The sequence below is a fragment of the Neomonachus schauinslandi genome, chromosome 2 (genome assembly GCF_002201575.2).
Source record: "Neomonachus schauinslandi chromosome 2, ASM220157v2, whole genome shotgun sequence".
Lineage (NCBI taxonomy): Eukaryota > Metazoa > Chordata > Mammalia > Carnivora > Phocidae > Neomonachus > Neomonachus schauinslandi.
The window spans coordinates 86,351,258-86,366,680 of NC_058404.1; the positions used below are offsets into that span (position 1 = coordinate 86,351,258).

Consider the following 15,423-nt stretch of genomic DNA (forward strand, 5'->3'; position numbering starts at 1 on the left):
TTGTTTCTCATAGAGTAATATGTTTTAATTTAGTAATGTATTCTGTGCATTTTTAATTGAGTAGAACTTATTTCCCCCCAGTGGAAGCATCAGTTCATAGCAGTAATGCACACTGTACAGATAAGACAATTGAAGCTGCTGAAGCCCTGCTTCATATGGAATCTCCTACCTGCTTAAGGGATTCAAGAAGTCCTGGTATGTGAATTGTTCTTTTTTATATTAAACATGTCATATCACTTTGCATACTAAAATAAGTTTCTTCTTAAATACATGAGGATTATTGTTGTTCTCAAGGTTTATTATGCATGAATACCTGTGACAGCAATACTTGATCTTTATTTGTCAAAGTTCCCTAGTCTTAAATAATTAATTTTTAAAAATGGTAATAGAAAATGCCCACTATAGACAGATAAATATTTGTTAAATTGCTATTTATATCGTTATGTCTTATTTCCTTAACTCTGGGTAAATTATAAACCTTTGTAGTCCTTAAGGGAATGGCAGATGGGGTTGGGGGATTTGCTGCCCATGACTACTTTCTGTCTTTTACTTACTTACTTATTTATTTATAAGAAACACCAGGTGTTGCCTTTTTTTTTTTAAGATTTTATTTATTTGAGAGAGAGCGAGAGAGCAAGAGAGAGCACAAGTGGGAGGGAGAGGGTTAGGTCCCACACCCTGAAATCATGACCTGAGCCGAAGGCAGCCGCTTAACCGACTGAGATAAATAGGCAGTAGCTCCAGAGAACCTTCCATGGTGGAGAGAGGAGATAGCTTCTACCATTTCTTCATACTCCCTCAGGCTGGGAGTTTCCTTTTCTTTTGGTCCCCCCCCCTTTTTTTTTCTTTAAGACTGCCTTTGAGAGTCATTTTGTGCTCTAATTTTAATGTCCAAGTGTTAATTTGACTTAATACAATTAATATTGGCCCTTCTTATAGGGATTTATAAATACCAAGAGCAACTGTACTTTTTAATGAGAATAGTATTATTCATGTATTATTCAGGGATATGAGAAGAGAATTAGGGCATATTGGTCAATGTATTATTCCACAGTAGTGTTATTAGCTGTCCCTTAATTGAAATAGAAGTGTCATATTCTGATTATTCGTGCACATTGGAAGGAAGCTGGAGCAACATTATTGTATGTAATAGAATACCAAATGGCAGTTTCTATTTCTGTTTTAGTGACCCAAAACATCAGGACTGTTACATTAAATAAAATTTTAAATATTGAAAGATGATATTCATTGGGCTATAATCAGCAGGTTTTCCTTTTCATATTTCAAAATGATCTGTAAATGCTTTCTTTTCACTGAAGACACACACATTTATTAAATGTTTTAAATTTTATACCATATACATGTATTACCTAGTTAGAGAATATTGATGGGTACCGGGAAGGAAAGTAATTACTGAAGAAGTCACTATTATTCTGTTGTCTTATTTTCATTATGTTTTCCCAATTGTCAAAATAATTCAAAGTCTTCTGCAGTGAGCTTGAATGTATGTAAAAATGTGAAGAAGGGGGGGTGTAATTGCTCATGGTCCCCACCTTACCTACAGGATTAACATTTCCTTCAAGCTAATTTTCTTTGCATTTATTTCCTTATATACTTTAGATCGTATTGCGTATTCAGCAAATTAACTATAGGCTCTTACCCGGCTTTGATGAATTGTTAATAAACCTCACCTCTACTAAATATTGAATTGTCCGCATGAAGAAGTATTAATAGGGGTGGGAAATTTTAATTTTTCGACTTTTTTTTATAGTGGAAGTGTTTGTCCCTCCTTGTGTATCAACTCCAGAATTTATCCATGCTGCTATGAGGCCAGATGTCATTACAGAAACTGTAGTGGAGGTGTCAACTGAAGAATCGGAACCAATGGATACCTCTCCTATTCCGACATCACCAGATAGCCATGAACCAATGAAAAAGAAAAAAGGTAGAGTATATTTATAAATTTCTGGAAAAGTGGGAGAAATTTTTTCTGGTATTTTTTTTTCCTCCCATCAAGGGACATAGGAAATACATGCTGTAGATTTATGATTGATGTTATCTTTACCTAGGTATTCTCAAAGAATCAACAAATTGAGATTTTAATTTTGTGTTAACACGTTCATACTGTTTTTAAAGGAGTTAGTATTTGAGCTCTAAAGAAAGTTGTCTGAAAATGGAATGATAACAAATGTTGGACAAGCAGAAGGAAGATTAGAGGTTCATTACTTGTCTGCCTTCTGATCCTTTTAGGTACTTGGTTATTTTTTTTAAAACATTTAATTTTATTTTCTCTATTTTTAATCTTCCCACTCTTTTGTGGGCCTTAAAATAAAAAGCCCAATACTATTTTGTTCCGTATACCTTCTGTCTTAAAACACCAAGATTGCCAGTAAGGACTTTTAAGTGGAATAAACTCACCAGTGGGTGAAGAGCATTTCCACTTACTATTTATTTGACTCCTGCTGAAACTTCTGCTCACCTGATCCCGATGGGTGAGGCCCAAGGCCCCATATATCTTCAACATCCCTAGGAGATGGGCAGCAAGTGGGTCTTTTTCCTGTTTGAATCAGAGGTAAAACTTGAAAGAAATGAAATTCTATATAAATGGTACTCATCTAATTCCACTTTCTTCTGTATCTCTTTCTTTACATTTTGGAGTAGGAGAAAATCAAAAAGGCAAAAATAAGAAAACTTGTGTTAGAAATAATGGTATTTCCTTTCATTTATTAGAGGTATTTCAAATTGCTGTGATTTTGATGTGTCTGTACTCATTACTGTGAGGGACACAGTGAAGAGTAAGATTTGAGTGCCTTTCCTCATGTAATAGATTACATGTATGTTGCAAGAGGTATGAATTAGAGAATTAGAAGGAAGAATTACTTCCTGCTGTTTAAATGTTTAAACAGCAAAAGGCATACATATAAATAGCCGTGTTTACCCACTTCCCCACTGTAGCCTTTGGCTGGTTGTATTTGATAGGAGCTATTACAAAATACTTACAAATGTTTAGATTTATTTATTTATTTATTTATTTATTAAAGATTTTATTTATTTATTTGAGAGAGAGAGAGAGAATGAGAGAGAGCATGAGAGAGAGGAGGGTCAGAGGGAGAAGCAGACTCCCTGCCGAGCAGGGAGCCCGATGCGGGACTCGATCCCGGGACTCCAGGATCATGACCTGAGCCGAAGGCAGTCGCTTAACCAACTGAGCCACCCAGGTGCCCCTAGATTTATTTTTATTTTATTTTTTAGGGAGAGGGAGAGGGTGCGCGTGCTTGTGCACGCACACACACGTGCACACACAAGCAGGGGCTGGGGGGGCGGGCAGTGCAGAGGAAGAGGGAGAAAGAATCTCAGGCAGACTCTATGCCCACCCAACGCAGGGCTCGGTATCACGACCCTGAGATCAGGACCCTGGCCATAATCAAGAGTCAGACACTTAACCGGATGACCCACCCATGTGCCCTAATTTTTAGATTTAAAAGAAGATGGAAAAGACCATGAATAGCTGGGAACCAAGACCTCTAGATGAATAGGTTCATCTGCCTATGTGGTATGATATAAACCAGGAAATAATTTGCCAATTTAATACTAATTTTATATATTTGAAAATAGATGATCTTAGTGACCATTTAAAAATTATATATAATGCATAAATATATATGCTTAAGTTCATTTGGGACATACTAAGTTAGGTAGGTTATTTTTTAATAGCAGAGCCGCCTTTTTATTTCCAGAGCTTCTAACATTCTAATGTGTGTTGTGAATCTGCAAGAGAAGGTAACATGCAGTGTTCTAAAAGTTAATTTGACTGTAGAACATTGTTTCCGACCGATGAATAAACTATTAAGAAGTATGATTTGGGAAATACTGCTTTATATGAAAATAAATTAAGCCTTTTTGGGCTAACATTTCGATGAAGGAAGTTGAGGTTTTTTCGTTTTTGTTTGAGTCTTATTACTGATTGATTTGTATTCTAAATATTATTTAAATTGAGAGATTAATCTCTGTTCTAATGAGACCAGTGAACTTTCCCTTTTAATTTTTGCCAGAACACACATCTTATTGATTAGTTACCATAGTGAAATTCTAGAATATAATAGCTATGTATTTTGAAATAAATTAAAACACTTTGATTTTTAAGTCTTTATTTAGCTCTAAATAATCCTTGCTAATGAAGACCAGAGTGACATCAGAAATCCCAGATGTATGACAGTCACCAAATTAGTAATAATATATTTAATCTGCAAATTATAATATACTTGACTATTCCCAGCCTTTCTGGAGGCTTCCCCTCATCTGCCAGCATTCTTTTATCAGTGCTGAGAATTGAAAACAATGCATTTCAGCCTTACGCCCTTTTTAGTATATAGCTCTTGCTTTTCTGTTCATTGTGGATGCTAGTCTGTCTGAGAGCACCTTTTGGTGGAAGTGAAGAGAAGCTAAAGGAAGGGCACACTTACTAGACATATGAAATAATTAATTGAAAGATTTTTTTTTTATCCTTATAATGTACCTGCACATTGAGGTGGGGAAATTTGAACACTTATGCTTAAATTCTGATGAATGGATTGGCTCAGAGCAGTAGAGTGTTTGAAATAATATTTTTTACTTTTCCTCATTTGAGCTCAAAGGGCTTCCCAGATTATCAGATCCTCTGCAATAGGTAGGTAAAGTTTTTCTAACAGCCCTGTAGAACAGAAAAGAAAAAAGTTTGTACTAGAATTTGTTTCCACTGCTGCATTATTGGAAGAGGTTAGCAAATTGAGGCTCTGACTGAGTAAATAATAGGTTGGGTAGTACCTGACTTGCTATATACACTGAAATTACTGCCAACTAAGTGCTGTAATCTAAAATTGCAGAAGTGCTTTTATTGCTCCTTTTAAATGCAGCTTTTTATATACACTCAGTATATTAATCCACAAATTAGTGTCCAGTTTCATGAATAATGTGTTATCAAAGAGTCTGCTAATCATGCTTCTGTTATTTTTCCTGTTTTCAATGTATGGTTTCAATCTTATTTTTTTTCAGTTGGCCGTAAACCAAAGACCCAGCAATCACCAATTTCCAATGGGTCTCCTGAGTTAGGTATAAAGAAGAAACCCAGAGAAGGAAAAGGTAATTTGGGGAGGGCTGTTTTGGAGGTGAGATGACTTTTTTTTTCAGTTGACATTTTTGCATTGGTAAATAAATGATTTCTAGTACACGTACAGGTGGAAATACCGTCTTTGGTAGTAGGTATTAATCAGGGATATATGAGCATCGCCTGGGGAGCTTTTTCCCAGTTCGTACCCCACTGAGATTCTATAGCCATAGATAAGCTACAGGGGGAGTAAAAGGTAGTAGGCATTTGTGTTTGGAAAAGGTCATCTAAAAAGTGCAATCTGATGCACAGCCTTTTAAGAGCCATTGTTCTTGGGGGAGGTATGTATGTATAACAGTACTCATCCTCATATAGACCCGCTTAGAATCGAAGGGGTGGGTTTATAACTAAGACTTATTTCTGATACATAATTTCTTAACTGATAGAAGTAATGCAAGAATTCTCAAGGCAAGTTGAATTTAATTTCCTAGTCAACCAGTTTCAGTCATGTCAGGTCAGAACAAAAACCATATTTTTGCTTTAGAATTTGTATACTTTCATTAAAAACAAAAATTAATGAGAAGCCTCCCATGTTCTGCGCTCTTTTTAGATGATTTCCGGTGTGTTCTGATAATCTGATAACCAGAATTTATCACTTTAATGAATGTTTTTGGACCAATATTTAATAGTTGGATACATTTTGGATTAATATATTCAAATTTATTCCATCTTCAACAGGTGGTCTTATATCTAAATTTATTTATTTTTTTCTGCTGTCACATGACAAATTTTAAATAGAGCAAAAATTAAATCTCTAGTAAAAAAAAAAAAAATTTCTCCAATAAGTCTATCAAGAAATTTAGACCAAAAAATGTAGTTACATTGAACTGTTAATTTATTCAGGAACTGAGAAATTGAATTTGGGACAGATTTAGGATACTTGTCTTATTTCTTTGTCTTTGGTCATTTTACATTTCTAACATCTTAGGTTTTGTCTTTTATGTTGAAAACTTTAAAAATTACAAAGCTAAACTGTAAATACATATTATTACTGTTTTTTAAATAATTCTCATCATCAGTGGTCTCTTGTACTCAAAGACCTGATGCTTAACACTGGAGAAAAATTTTGTGATGACCTGTTCTTAATCAAAATCACCTTTTACTAAAGTTTCAGTCTTTTATTATCAAACTTGAGGCAAAGTGTTGAATATGAAGATTAAAGATTAAAAATCCAGTCCGGAGGCACCTGGCTGCCTCGGTCGGTAGAGCTTGTGACTCTTGTCATGAGGTTGTAAGTTCAAGCCCCACAATGAGTGTAGGAAGTACTTTAAAATCTTGAAAAAAAAAAAAAAATGCAGTGTTTCTTCTGTAAAATGCTGATAATGTCTGTTATAGGCTTCATGAGAACTACCTTATCTGATAAAGAAGGCTTCCCTTTCTGAATGTTTTCCTTAAAGTGAGATTTAGAACTTTCAGTTTTAACTTGAGAATGGGAACTGGGGTGGAGTGAGTATCCAAAGACAACCTGAGGAATGTTGTCGAGTCTCATTCCACAGACATGGATGCATTCAGATCCCTACTATGTTATAAGGCATTGTTTATGTTATTCAGAAGTTTCTTCCACAATAAGCTCACTTTTACTATGTCCACTCATAGGGCCTGATAATCTCCTGATCACAGAAATGTCCCAAGTACATATCTTAATGTAGCTGAAAGTTACATATGGTTTACTAGTAAGAGTTTTTACAAAGTATTGATGCTGATGCAGTGGGATTTCAGAGACGCAGACGTAAAGTTGAAGGTTAACCTTTTCAGGTTAAAAGATGCACACTGGTCTCAACTATGGGTTACCAAATTTATTGAATTTTCAGATAATTCCAGAATGAAAATGAAATGCCTGAGGAAGAGCATCAGGATTTAGATTGAGTAGCAGTAGCTTAGTTTGGAAGCCTCCTACCCTTAGAGGTTCTTCTCATGAAGCCTGTAATTTTGATCTACATTTGATGATAGTAAAGGGATAGTGAGCAGGAGCCTAGAGATGACCTGGTGACTCAGTGGTGGTATGTGTATTCTAATTTTCTCCTTCTCGGGGTTCTTTTCTGTTCTTTTGATCAATTTAAGAATCTTTGGCCCTAGAGGCTTTATGAAGGGAATAAAAGAAAAACAGCATTCTGAAAAGCCTGATCTCCTCATAACTACTGTCCACTAATTGCCCATCCTCCACTCTCCAAAGGGAAAGAAAAAAAAAGTCATGCTTTCCTCTTTTGGGGATTAAGTTCCTTATCTGAATCCCAGATTCCCTCCTTTTCCTCTACGCAAATCTTAGTCATCTTCCAAGTCTTCTGTCTTACCAATCCGCTTTATTTTTATTCCTGAAATCCCAGACTTTTCTGTCATTCATTTGGAATATAATGCATTGCCTTGTGATCTTGTGTCACTTCACAAACTGTTACTTCTTTGTTGTATTGTTAACTTGTCATTTACTTTTCCCTTCCCAACTAAATTGTAAATTCCCTGAAGCAGGGACCAAGTTTTAAATGCTCTTCTGTATCCTCAACTACACTTGAGCATAGTGTATGATGAAGAACTATGCTACTCTGCAGAAATAGCTCATTTTCAAATTTTGCTAGTCATGTGATCAGATGTTATATAGTTAGCATTTGATGAATACTTGACTAGTTAAAGGAATTGCCATGTTACTTTTTAGTGTTTGTTTAAGGAGTTCGTATTTTAAGACTGAAGCACAAATGTATTTACTCAACTGTTCATGTATAATGCAATCCTAATACATTGCTTGTCTTCACTGTACTGGGTATGGTCAGTAGAAAGAGATTAGCAATTAAAAAAAAAAAACAACTCTGTTTTTAGAGGAAGGTAGGTCTCATTGATAGAAAATTGACTAGTGGTCCAGAGGATAATGAAAAGATAATGTTTAAAGGGGTCATGGGTAATTTGTACTTTATAAGACATGTACTTCAGAGTTCCTGCATAAAGGTCAATCAAAGAAAATATATCAAAGAAAAGTAAGTTTCACGGTGCCTGGCTGTCTCAGTCGGTGGAGCATGCAACTCTTGATCTCGGGGCTGTGGGTTCCAGCCCTGTGTTGGGTTTGGAGATTATGTAAAAAAGATAAAATCTTAAAAGTTTTGCAGATTTCACCGTGTATTGCTTGGCTTTTCAACAAGTAAGTGCCTTCTGATGAATTTTGATCGTAGAATTGGGGCTGATCATAAAATAAACATACTGATGCAAATAAATTTATTCATGGTTTAGACCTGTGTAAATTAATAAATTGGATTCTGTTTAATTCAGGTTCACTTTGTGCTATGCATTATGCCTTTGCCTTGCCTTTACTGAACTCAAAATTTAGGATAGGGTGATGTATAATAGTATAAAATCCAGGACCTGTTACATTAGTATCATAACTGTAAACATAAATAGGATATTATTTTTGAAAACCAGCAAACAAGTATATTTAGGATTATGTTATAATGAAATATAGTGTATATATAATTTACTAGGCAACACAATTTGACACTGTATAAGTGATGCTCATATAGTCTAGTACTTAATGACAGACTCTTGGGACATTTGTTTTACCAGTAGTTAATGAATTTTTGTCCAGCATAATTAAATATTTGCCTTTTTTTTTTTTTTTTTGATTGAGGGTGTGAGTGGAGGTGGGGGGGGGCAAAGAGAGAGAGGGGGAGAGAGAGTATCTTAAGCAGGCTCCATACCCAGCGCAGAGACCAATGTGGGACTCGATCTCATGACGCTGAGATCATGAGCTGAGCAGAAAACAAGAGTTGGATGCTTAACCGACTGAGCCACTGAAGTGCCCCTAAATATTTGCTTTATATTAATGAATTTTTAACCAATGTCTTATCATTTTTTCAAAGGAAACACAACCTATTTGTGGGAGTTTCTTTTAGATCTACTTCAAGATAAAAATACTTGTCCTCGGTATATTAAATGGACTCAGAGAGAAAAAGGCATATTCAAGCTTGTGGATTCAAAGGCTGTCTCTAAACTTTGGGGAAAGCATAAGAACAAGCCAGATATGAACTATGAAACTATGGGACGAGCTCTGAGGTAGGTACACAAGAGACTGAATTTTCAAATAAAACCTACATATTTCTGTATTGTCTATTAGTTGTTTAAAAAGAAGCTCTAAAAACCCCTTTTTATAACTTTTAATTTGGGGGGATATTCTAGAGGAGTTTCTTAGGTTTGGAGGTAAATGGAGAGAAAGATTTTGGTCTAGACATCTAAAATTTCAGCCATCACTGGAAACCCATTTTTGCAGAAAAATGTGCTTTTGCACTTAGGACTATTCCTTAATAAGAGAAGTTGAAGACCTTTAAGGAAATTAAACCCAAATGAAATACGGTTTCTAATACAGCTTTTTAGTTCCTATGAGTTTGTTATAATGGATTTATCTTAGTATGAAATTTTGAGAAACCCACAAAACTTTGCAGTGTACATGGCTTCTTCTAATTAGGGGTGTTTGTAAATGGACACATAGTTTATATGACAATATTCACATATCCCGCAGATTTATCTCTACTAAGCATTGCTTAAGTAATTTTTCTACATAACATCAGATTGTTTTTATAACCTGTGTAAATCACAGTTGAATTTTTACTGATGTCATAAGATACAGTAAAATATTTGGTATTTAGGTTGTATCACTTCCTTTAAGAAAGAGAACTTGTAGCTATTTTATAAACCTAAAGGTTAAAGGAACTGTGGCACCAGGTTCCAACTTCATTCTTATCCAAGTTCTTAGCCTTTTGAACAATCCCCAGCCAGTAAGAGCTCCTTCTCATCTCTAACAGGAGTAAGAGAATGTTTCTGTTAGTGTCCATTCTACATGGTGTTTTGGGGGTGGGGGGTGGGGGTAAAAGATGTAATAATACACTTGCTTCATTTAGTACTGTTTCTGTTACAGATACTATTACCAAAGGGGTATTCTTGCAAAGGTTGAAGGACAGAGGCTTGTGTATCAGTTCAAGGATATGCCCAAAAACATAGTGGTCATAGATGACGACAAAAGTGAAACTTGTAATGAAGATTTAGCAGCAGCTACTGATGAAAAATCCTTAGAACGAGTGTCACTGTCTGCAGAGAGTCTCCTGAAAGCAGCAACCTCTGTTCGTGGTGGAAAAAACTCATCTCTGAACTGCTCCAGGGCAGAGAAGGGTGTAGCTAGAGTTGTAAACATCACTTCTCCTGGTCATGATCCTCCATCCAGGTCTCCTACTACTACCGCGTCTGTGTCAGCAACAGCAGCTCCAAGGTCAGTGAAGGAAACTATGTACCTTTTTTAATGTTAGCAGTCTAAAACCCCACTGTCGTCAAGACTTGGAAGAGTGTTTGATCTTTTAAATGTATTTTATTGTTCTTGTTAAAGTAGAGGTCTCAACTAACTCGAATTGTTTTTATGGTTTTATAGATGGAACTTAACGTGGGCATTTGTTTTTTAAGATCTGTTTCACAATATTTCATATATTCTAAATTGTCAGTACACCCGTAAAATTTGGGAGCATTAGTTTTGTACATGAATCTTTTTGCTCGAGACCTATTGTCTAATTTAACATTAAATCAACTTTTTTTGAATTTACTAGGACAGTTCGTGTGGCAATGCAAGTACCTGTTGTAATGACATCGTTGGGTCAGAAAATCTCGACTGTGGCAGTTCAGTCAGTTAATGCAGGTGCACCGTTAATAACCAGCACTAGTCCAACAACAGCAACCTCTCCCAAGGTAGTTATTCAGACGATCCCTACTGTGATGCCAGCCTCTTCTGAAAACGGAGACAAAATCACCATGCAGCCTGCCAAAATTATCACCATCCCAGCTACACAACTTGCACAGTGTCAGCTGCAGACAAAGTCAAATCTGACTGGGTCCGGAAGCATTAACATTGTTGGAACCCCGCTGGCTGTGAGAGCACTTACCCCCGTTTCAATAGCCCACGGTACACCTGTAATGAGACTATCAGTGCCTACTCAACAGGCATCTGGCCAGACTCCTCCGCGAGTTATCAGCGCGGTCATAAAGGGGCCAGAGGTCAAATCAGAAGCAGTGGCAAAAAAGCAGGAACATGACGTGAAAACTTTGCAGGTGGTACAAGAAGAAAAACCAGCAGACGGAAGTAAGACAGTGACCCACGTAGTGGTTGTCAGTGCGCCTTCAGCTATTGCCCTTCCTGTAGCTATGAAAACGGAAGGACTAGTGACGTGTGAGAAATAAAATAGCAGCTCTACCGTGGACTTGAGACTGTTAGTGATAGTACTAACATAAATATTTGCAAGGGAGGTCATCAAGCAAAGTCAAAAGAAGACTTTAAAACATTTTTAATGCATCTAAGAAAACAATCAGACTTACTGGAAATAAATTACCTATCCCATGTTTCAGTGGGAAATGAACTACATGCGGAGATGCTGACAGAAAACTGCCTCTTACAGTAGGAAACAACTGAACCCGTCAATAAGGAAAACGGATTGAAAGGGACCAAGCAACTCACTACAATGTCCAGTTACACTAAGACTTGGAACACTAACACTCTGTAAGAGGTTATATAGTTTTCAGTGGGGAGGGGTTGGGATGGGTGATCTCATTGTTACATAGAGCAATTTTTGATGCATTTTATATGCATACCAGCAATTATTACTGTGTTCACACAGAACTCACTTAACTGGTGCTATGTGAAGACTGCTAATATAGGTATTTTAGAATGTGAATTGAAAATGGATCCAAAAGCTTTTCAGAAAGAGGATAGCAAAAAAGACCTAGTGTGATTTTTTTTTTAAATATCGTATAGCTTAAGCTGATTTAAAACAAAGGCCTTAGACTAATTTTCAGTTTTCTTTATTGAAATAAGCTAATGGCTTGTTTATGTAAAGCTTTTTTATTAAAAGAAAAATTTTAAAACTCTTGTACCTAGCACAGTATTGTTATAGAATTTACATGTAACATTTTATATGGTAGTTTAAGTCTGTCAGTTTCTTAATTGTGGACAAATTAACAGTTGGCTCTGGCCTTTTGCTGTAACCTGCCTGTGTCACTCACTTAGTCCTGGCATCTGTGCAGACATAGCAGTTTCAGTTCTACTGTCACTTGGAAGTTCAGGCTCAGCATGAATTTTTGTCAGGTAGCTCTAATACCTGGTGTTTTTGTTTTTGTTTTTCCTTCCTTCCTTTTTTTTTTTTTAGTTGAAGTTTTAAGAGGGAAAGTACCAGTGTTCAGATTTGAACTATAATAGTTTGTATATTCAACATTTGAAGTATATTCTATTTTGTTGTACTCTTGTTTCAAAGTGTATTCAAGTAGGTTTTCTGAAATATAGAAATGAAATTTATGTTGTGTTTTGGTCTCTGGTGATATTTATAACAATATTCAAAAGCTAGTATAGAGACACTGTTTTAGTTAAGTATAGAAGTCTTATTTCTCCTTCCCAACTACTGTGTGAAAAAATTTTCCTTCTGTTTGTTCCATTACATTAATATTTGGCAAATATCTGCATGTTGCCACTTATTTTCTAATTACTATCATGAACTGTAATGTTCTACTTAACCATGAGTTTATTATTTTAATGTTGGCCACACTTAAAGAAATTTCTCAAACAGACCTTTTGAGGGTTAATAAGATCAAGTAATACTCTAGCCCTTTTACAAATTAGGAAATGGAGGTACCAGAGGGATTAATGAATTTCCTAATTTCACACCAAATTAGGTCCTGTGACCCCACATCTTAATGCTCTTTCTACTACAAAGAAAAGTTGTCTATTTTTACATCTTTTAGAAATTTAAATAAACTGATACTTAATGTTTTGTGGCCTTCAATTGTGCACTTGATCAGATACTACTTAGGTTGACAGCGATTTTTATAATAGCCCCCTTTGTAATCATTTATCTTTTCCAGACATACCTGATGGTACTTTTTAATAAAAGCTCAAAGAAAAACTCACTTGATTCTTATCCCATTTGAGAATTAAGCTCAAATTTTACCTACTTTTAAGACATTTCCTAAAATTTCAGTTTTCTTTGGCACTTAATTGTATTGTCTTCTTTTTTGCAATATAGTTTCATTTCTTTAGTCATACTCCATGATATTTTTGGAGGGCAAAGAATATATAGCTTATATCATACCTACACCTTTCTCCAAATGCTGAGCTTATTGGACACTCAGACGTGTTGGTTTTGGTAACGTATTTGCTAAGAATCTAAGTCATGTGCTATGGAGGACAGCTAAAGAGACTTCAATTTTGAGTGACTAATTCCCCCCTCACCACTCTATTATTAGTTGGTTCTAACTGGGTTAAGTCAGAACTACCTAGCTTATCTCCACCACTCTACCTAGATATTTTTCTGTCTCAAATTCTAAGTACACCTAAGGTCCAGGTTTGGAAACAGATGTAGACAGTATATAATGGTCAGAATGTTTCTGATTAAAATTCTCAGTGGTATGGCTTTTAACCTCAACCCTTCCAAACTGTAAACCACTGTAATTTAACATTTGCTTTTTTGTGTCGGTATGCTGGGGAAGAACCTTATTAACAATGGCTTAATGCCACTATGTATTCCAGCCTCACTAGGGCTTGTGAACAATAATAAGCAGTCTGTCCATTTATTCCTGAGGTCTGTTTCCAGCAACAATTCCAGCCTTACTACCCTGCTTAACCAAATGACCAGTATACCTCTTTATAGAGAACATGGTGGTCCAGAGCTATGAACTCCCTCCATTTCTGGACCCTTTGCTGTAAGAACATCTACTTCCTCTGGCATCCGTCCTTACCCATCTGTTTCAGGAAGGAGGCAGGGGTGCCTTCTTCCTGTACTCCGCCTTCCTCTCCTTTCATACCTTCGTGGTCTCCTTGTTCCAACAAGTTTTATAGCCTATTGCTCTGTCTCTCTTCCGTAGCTGAATTCTGGCTTAAGAGAAACAGTTCTCACTGAGGTCCAACAATCCAGTAGTAAAATTAAACAGACACTTCATTTTTTCATGGGATCTTGTGCCTCAGCCTACTTCTTAAAAATTCTTTGGTTTTCCATGACATCCTTCTTCTGGTTTACTTCCTGCCTTCTTAGTCTGCTTTGCTCTCCTTCAGTTTCCCATTTAATGTTAATACTTAGCAAGATTCTATCTGTGGGTCTCTTTTCTTCAGATTTTCTTCTTTATTTCAGAGAGAAATAAAGGTGTACGAATTAAATGAATATGTTAAGGATTTAGAACCAGTGCCTGGCATATAGCAAGCACTCTATTAAGTGTTTTCTATTATGAATTCACTTCAACTTAATGGTTAGATAATTTTATTCATGCCTGTAGTTTTTACTACCAAATGTGTAGTAAGACTCAGGTGGTTTTATCTAACTGCTCAAAATTTCCTGATTTTCTCCTGAATGTCCAGTTCAAATCTGTTCTAAAATCTGTTCTTAGCTCAGTAAATGACACTACCAGCAGTCCATTACTCAGGCCAGAAGAAACCATTCTAGACACCTTACTTCCTACCTCCCATCATTCACCAAATCCTATTGATGTTACCTTTTAAGTAGCTTCCCTTCCCATCCTCCCAACCTTTACTGCTTGTCTCACCAACCCTCCCTCTACTCTTACTTGTAAATGCAAATTTCATCACTCCCTTGTAATTGCTTTAAATTCTTCAATGGTGGGGCGCCTGGGTGGCTCAGTCGGTTAAGCGTCTGCCTTGAGCTCAAGTCATGATCCTAGGGACCTGGGACTGAGCCCTGCATTGGGCTCCCTGCTCAGCAGAGGGTCTGCTTCTCCCTTTCTCTCTCCCTCTTCCTCAAATAAAAATCTTTTAAAAATAAATTCTTCAATGGCATCTCTTCCTGAAAACATAAAAGTTCAGAGTGTAACATATAACATTTAAATCCATTGATCTGGCCTCTGCCTACCTTCCCAAGCCTTATTCTCTTGCTACTCTTTTAGTCATCTCTGGGCTACAGACATTCCAGACACCCATACCTCACTGGGCCAACAGATGGCTACTCTCTAGACCACTCTGCGTTCACCTAGGTAGGAGTTCACTTTATTTACTGAGAAGTGACAGACATCAAAATAAAAATTTCTGAGGGCGCCTGGGTGGCTCAGTTGGTTAAGCGACTGCCTTCGGCTCAGGTCATGATCCTGGAGTCCCGGGATCGAGTCCTGCATCGGGCTCCCTGCTCGGCAGGGAGTCTGCTTCTCCCTCTGACCCTCCTCCCTCTCATGCTCTCTGTCTCTCATTCTCTCTGTCTCAAATAAATAAATAAAATAAAAAATAAAAATTTCTGAGATAGGCTTGAAAGGTTGGGGAATGGTCCACCTTGAATTGA

General features: G+C 36.5%; 1 protein-coding gene across 7 annotated transcripts in view; it reads left to right on the forward strand.

Moving 5' to 3' along the window:
• Window positions 1–13,493, forward strand: part of ELF2 (E74 like ETS transcription factor 2) — a 74,178-nt gene extending 60,685 nt beyond the window's left edge. For 2 of the 7 annotated variants that reach the window (XM_021679372.2, XM_021679374.2), the window contains 6 exons: window positions 82–195; window positions 1,772–1,945; window positions 5,032–5,118; window positions 8,983–9,175; window positions 10,035–10,382; window positions 10,711–13,493. In XM_021679372.2, coding sequence (XP_021535047.1) covers window positions 82–195; window positions 1,772–1,945; window positions 5,032–5,118; window positions 8,983–9,175; window positions 10,035–10,382; window positions 10,711–11,338 — 1,544 coding nt within the window. In that variant the 3' untranslated portion in view covers window positions 11,339–13,493. The remainder of the gene's footprint in view (window positions 1–81; window positions 196–1,771; window positions 1,946–5,031; window positions 5,119–8,982; window positions 9,176–10,034; window positions 10,383–10,710) is intronic. The other 5 variants (XM_021679373.2, XM_021679375.2, XM_044912881.1 and 2 more) reach the window with 3 other exon arrangements.
• Window positions 13,494–15,423: the final 1,930 nt, after the last annotated feature.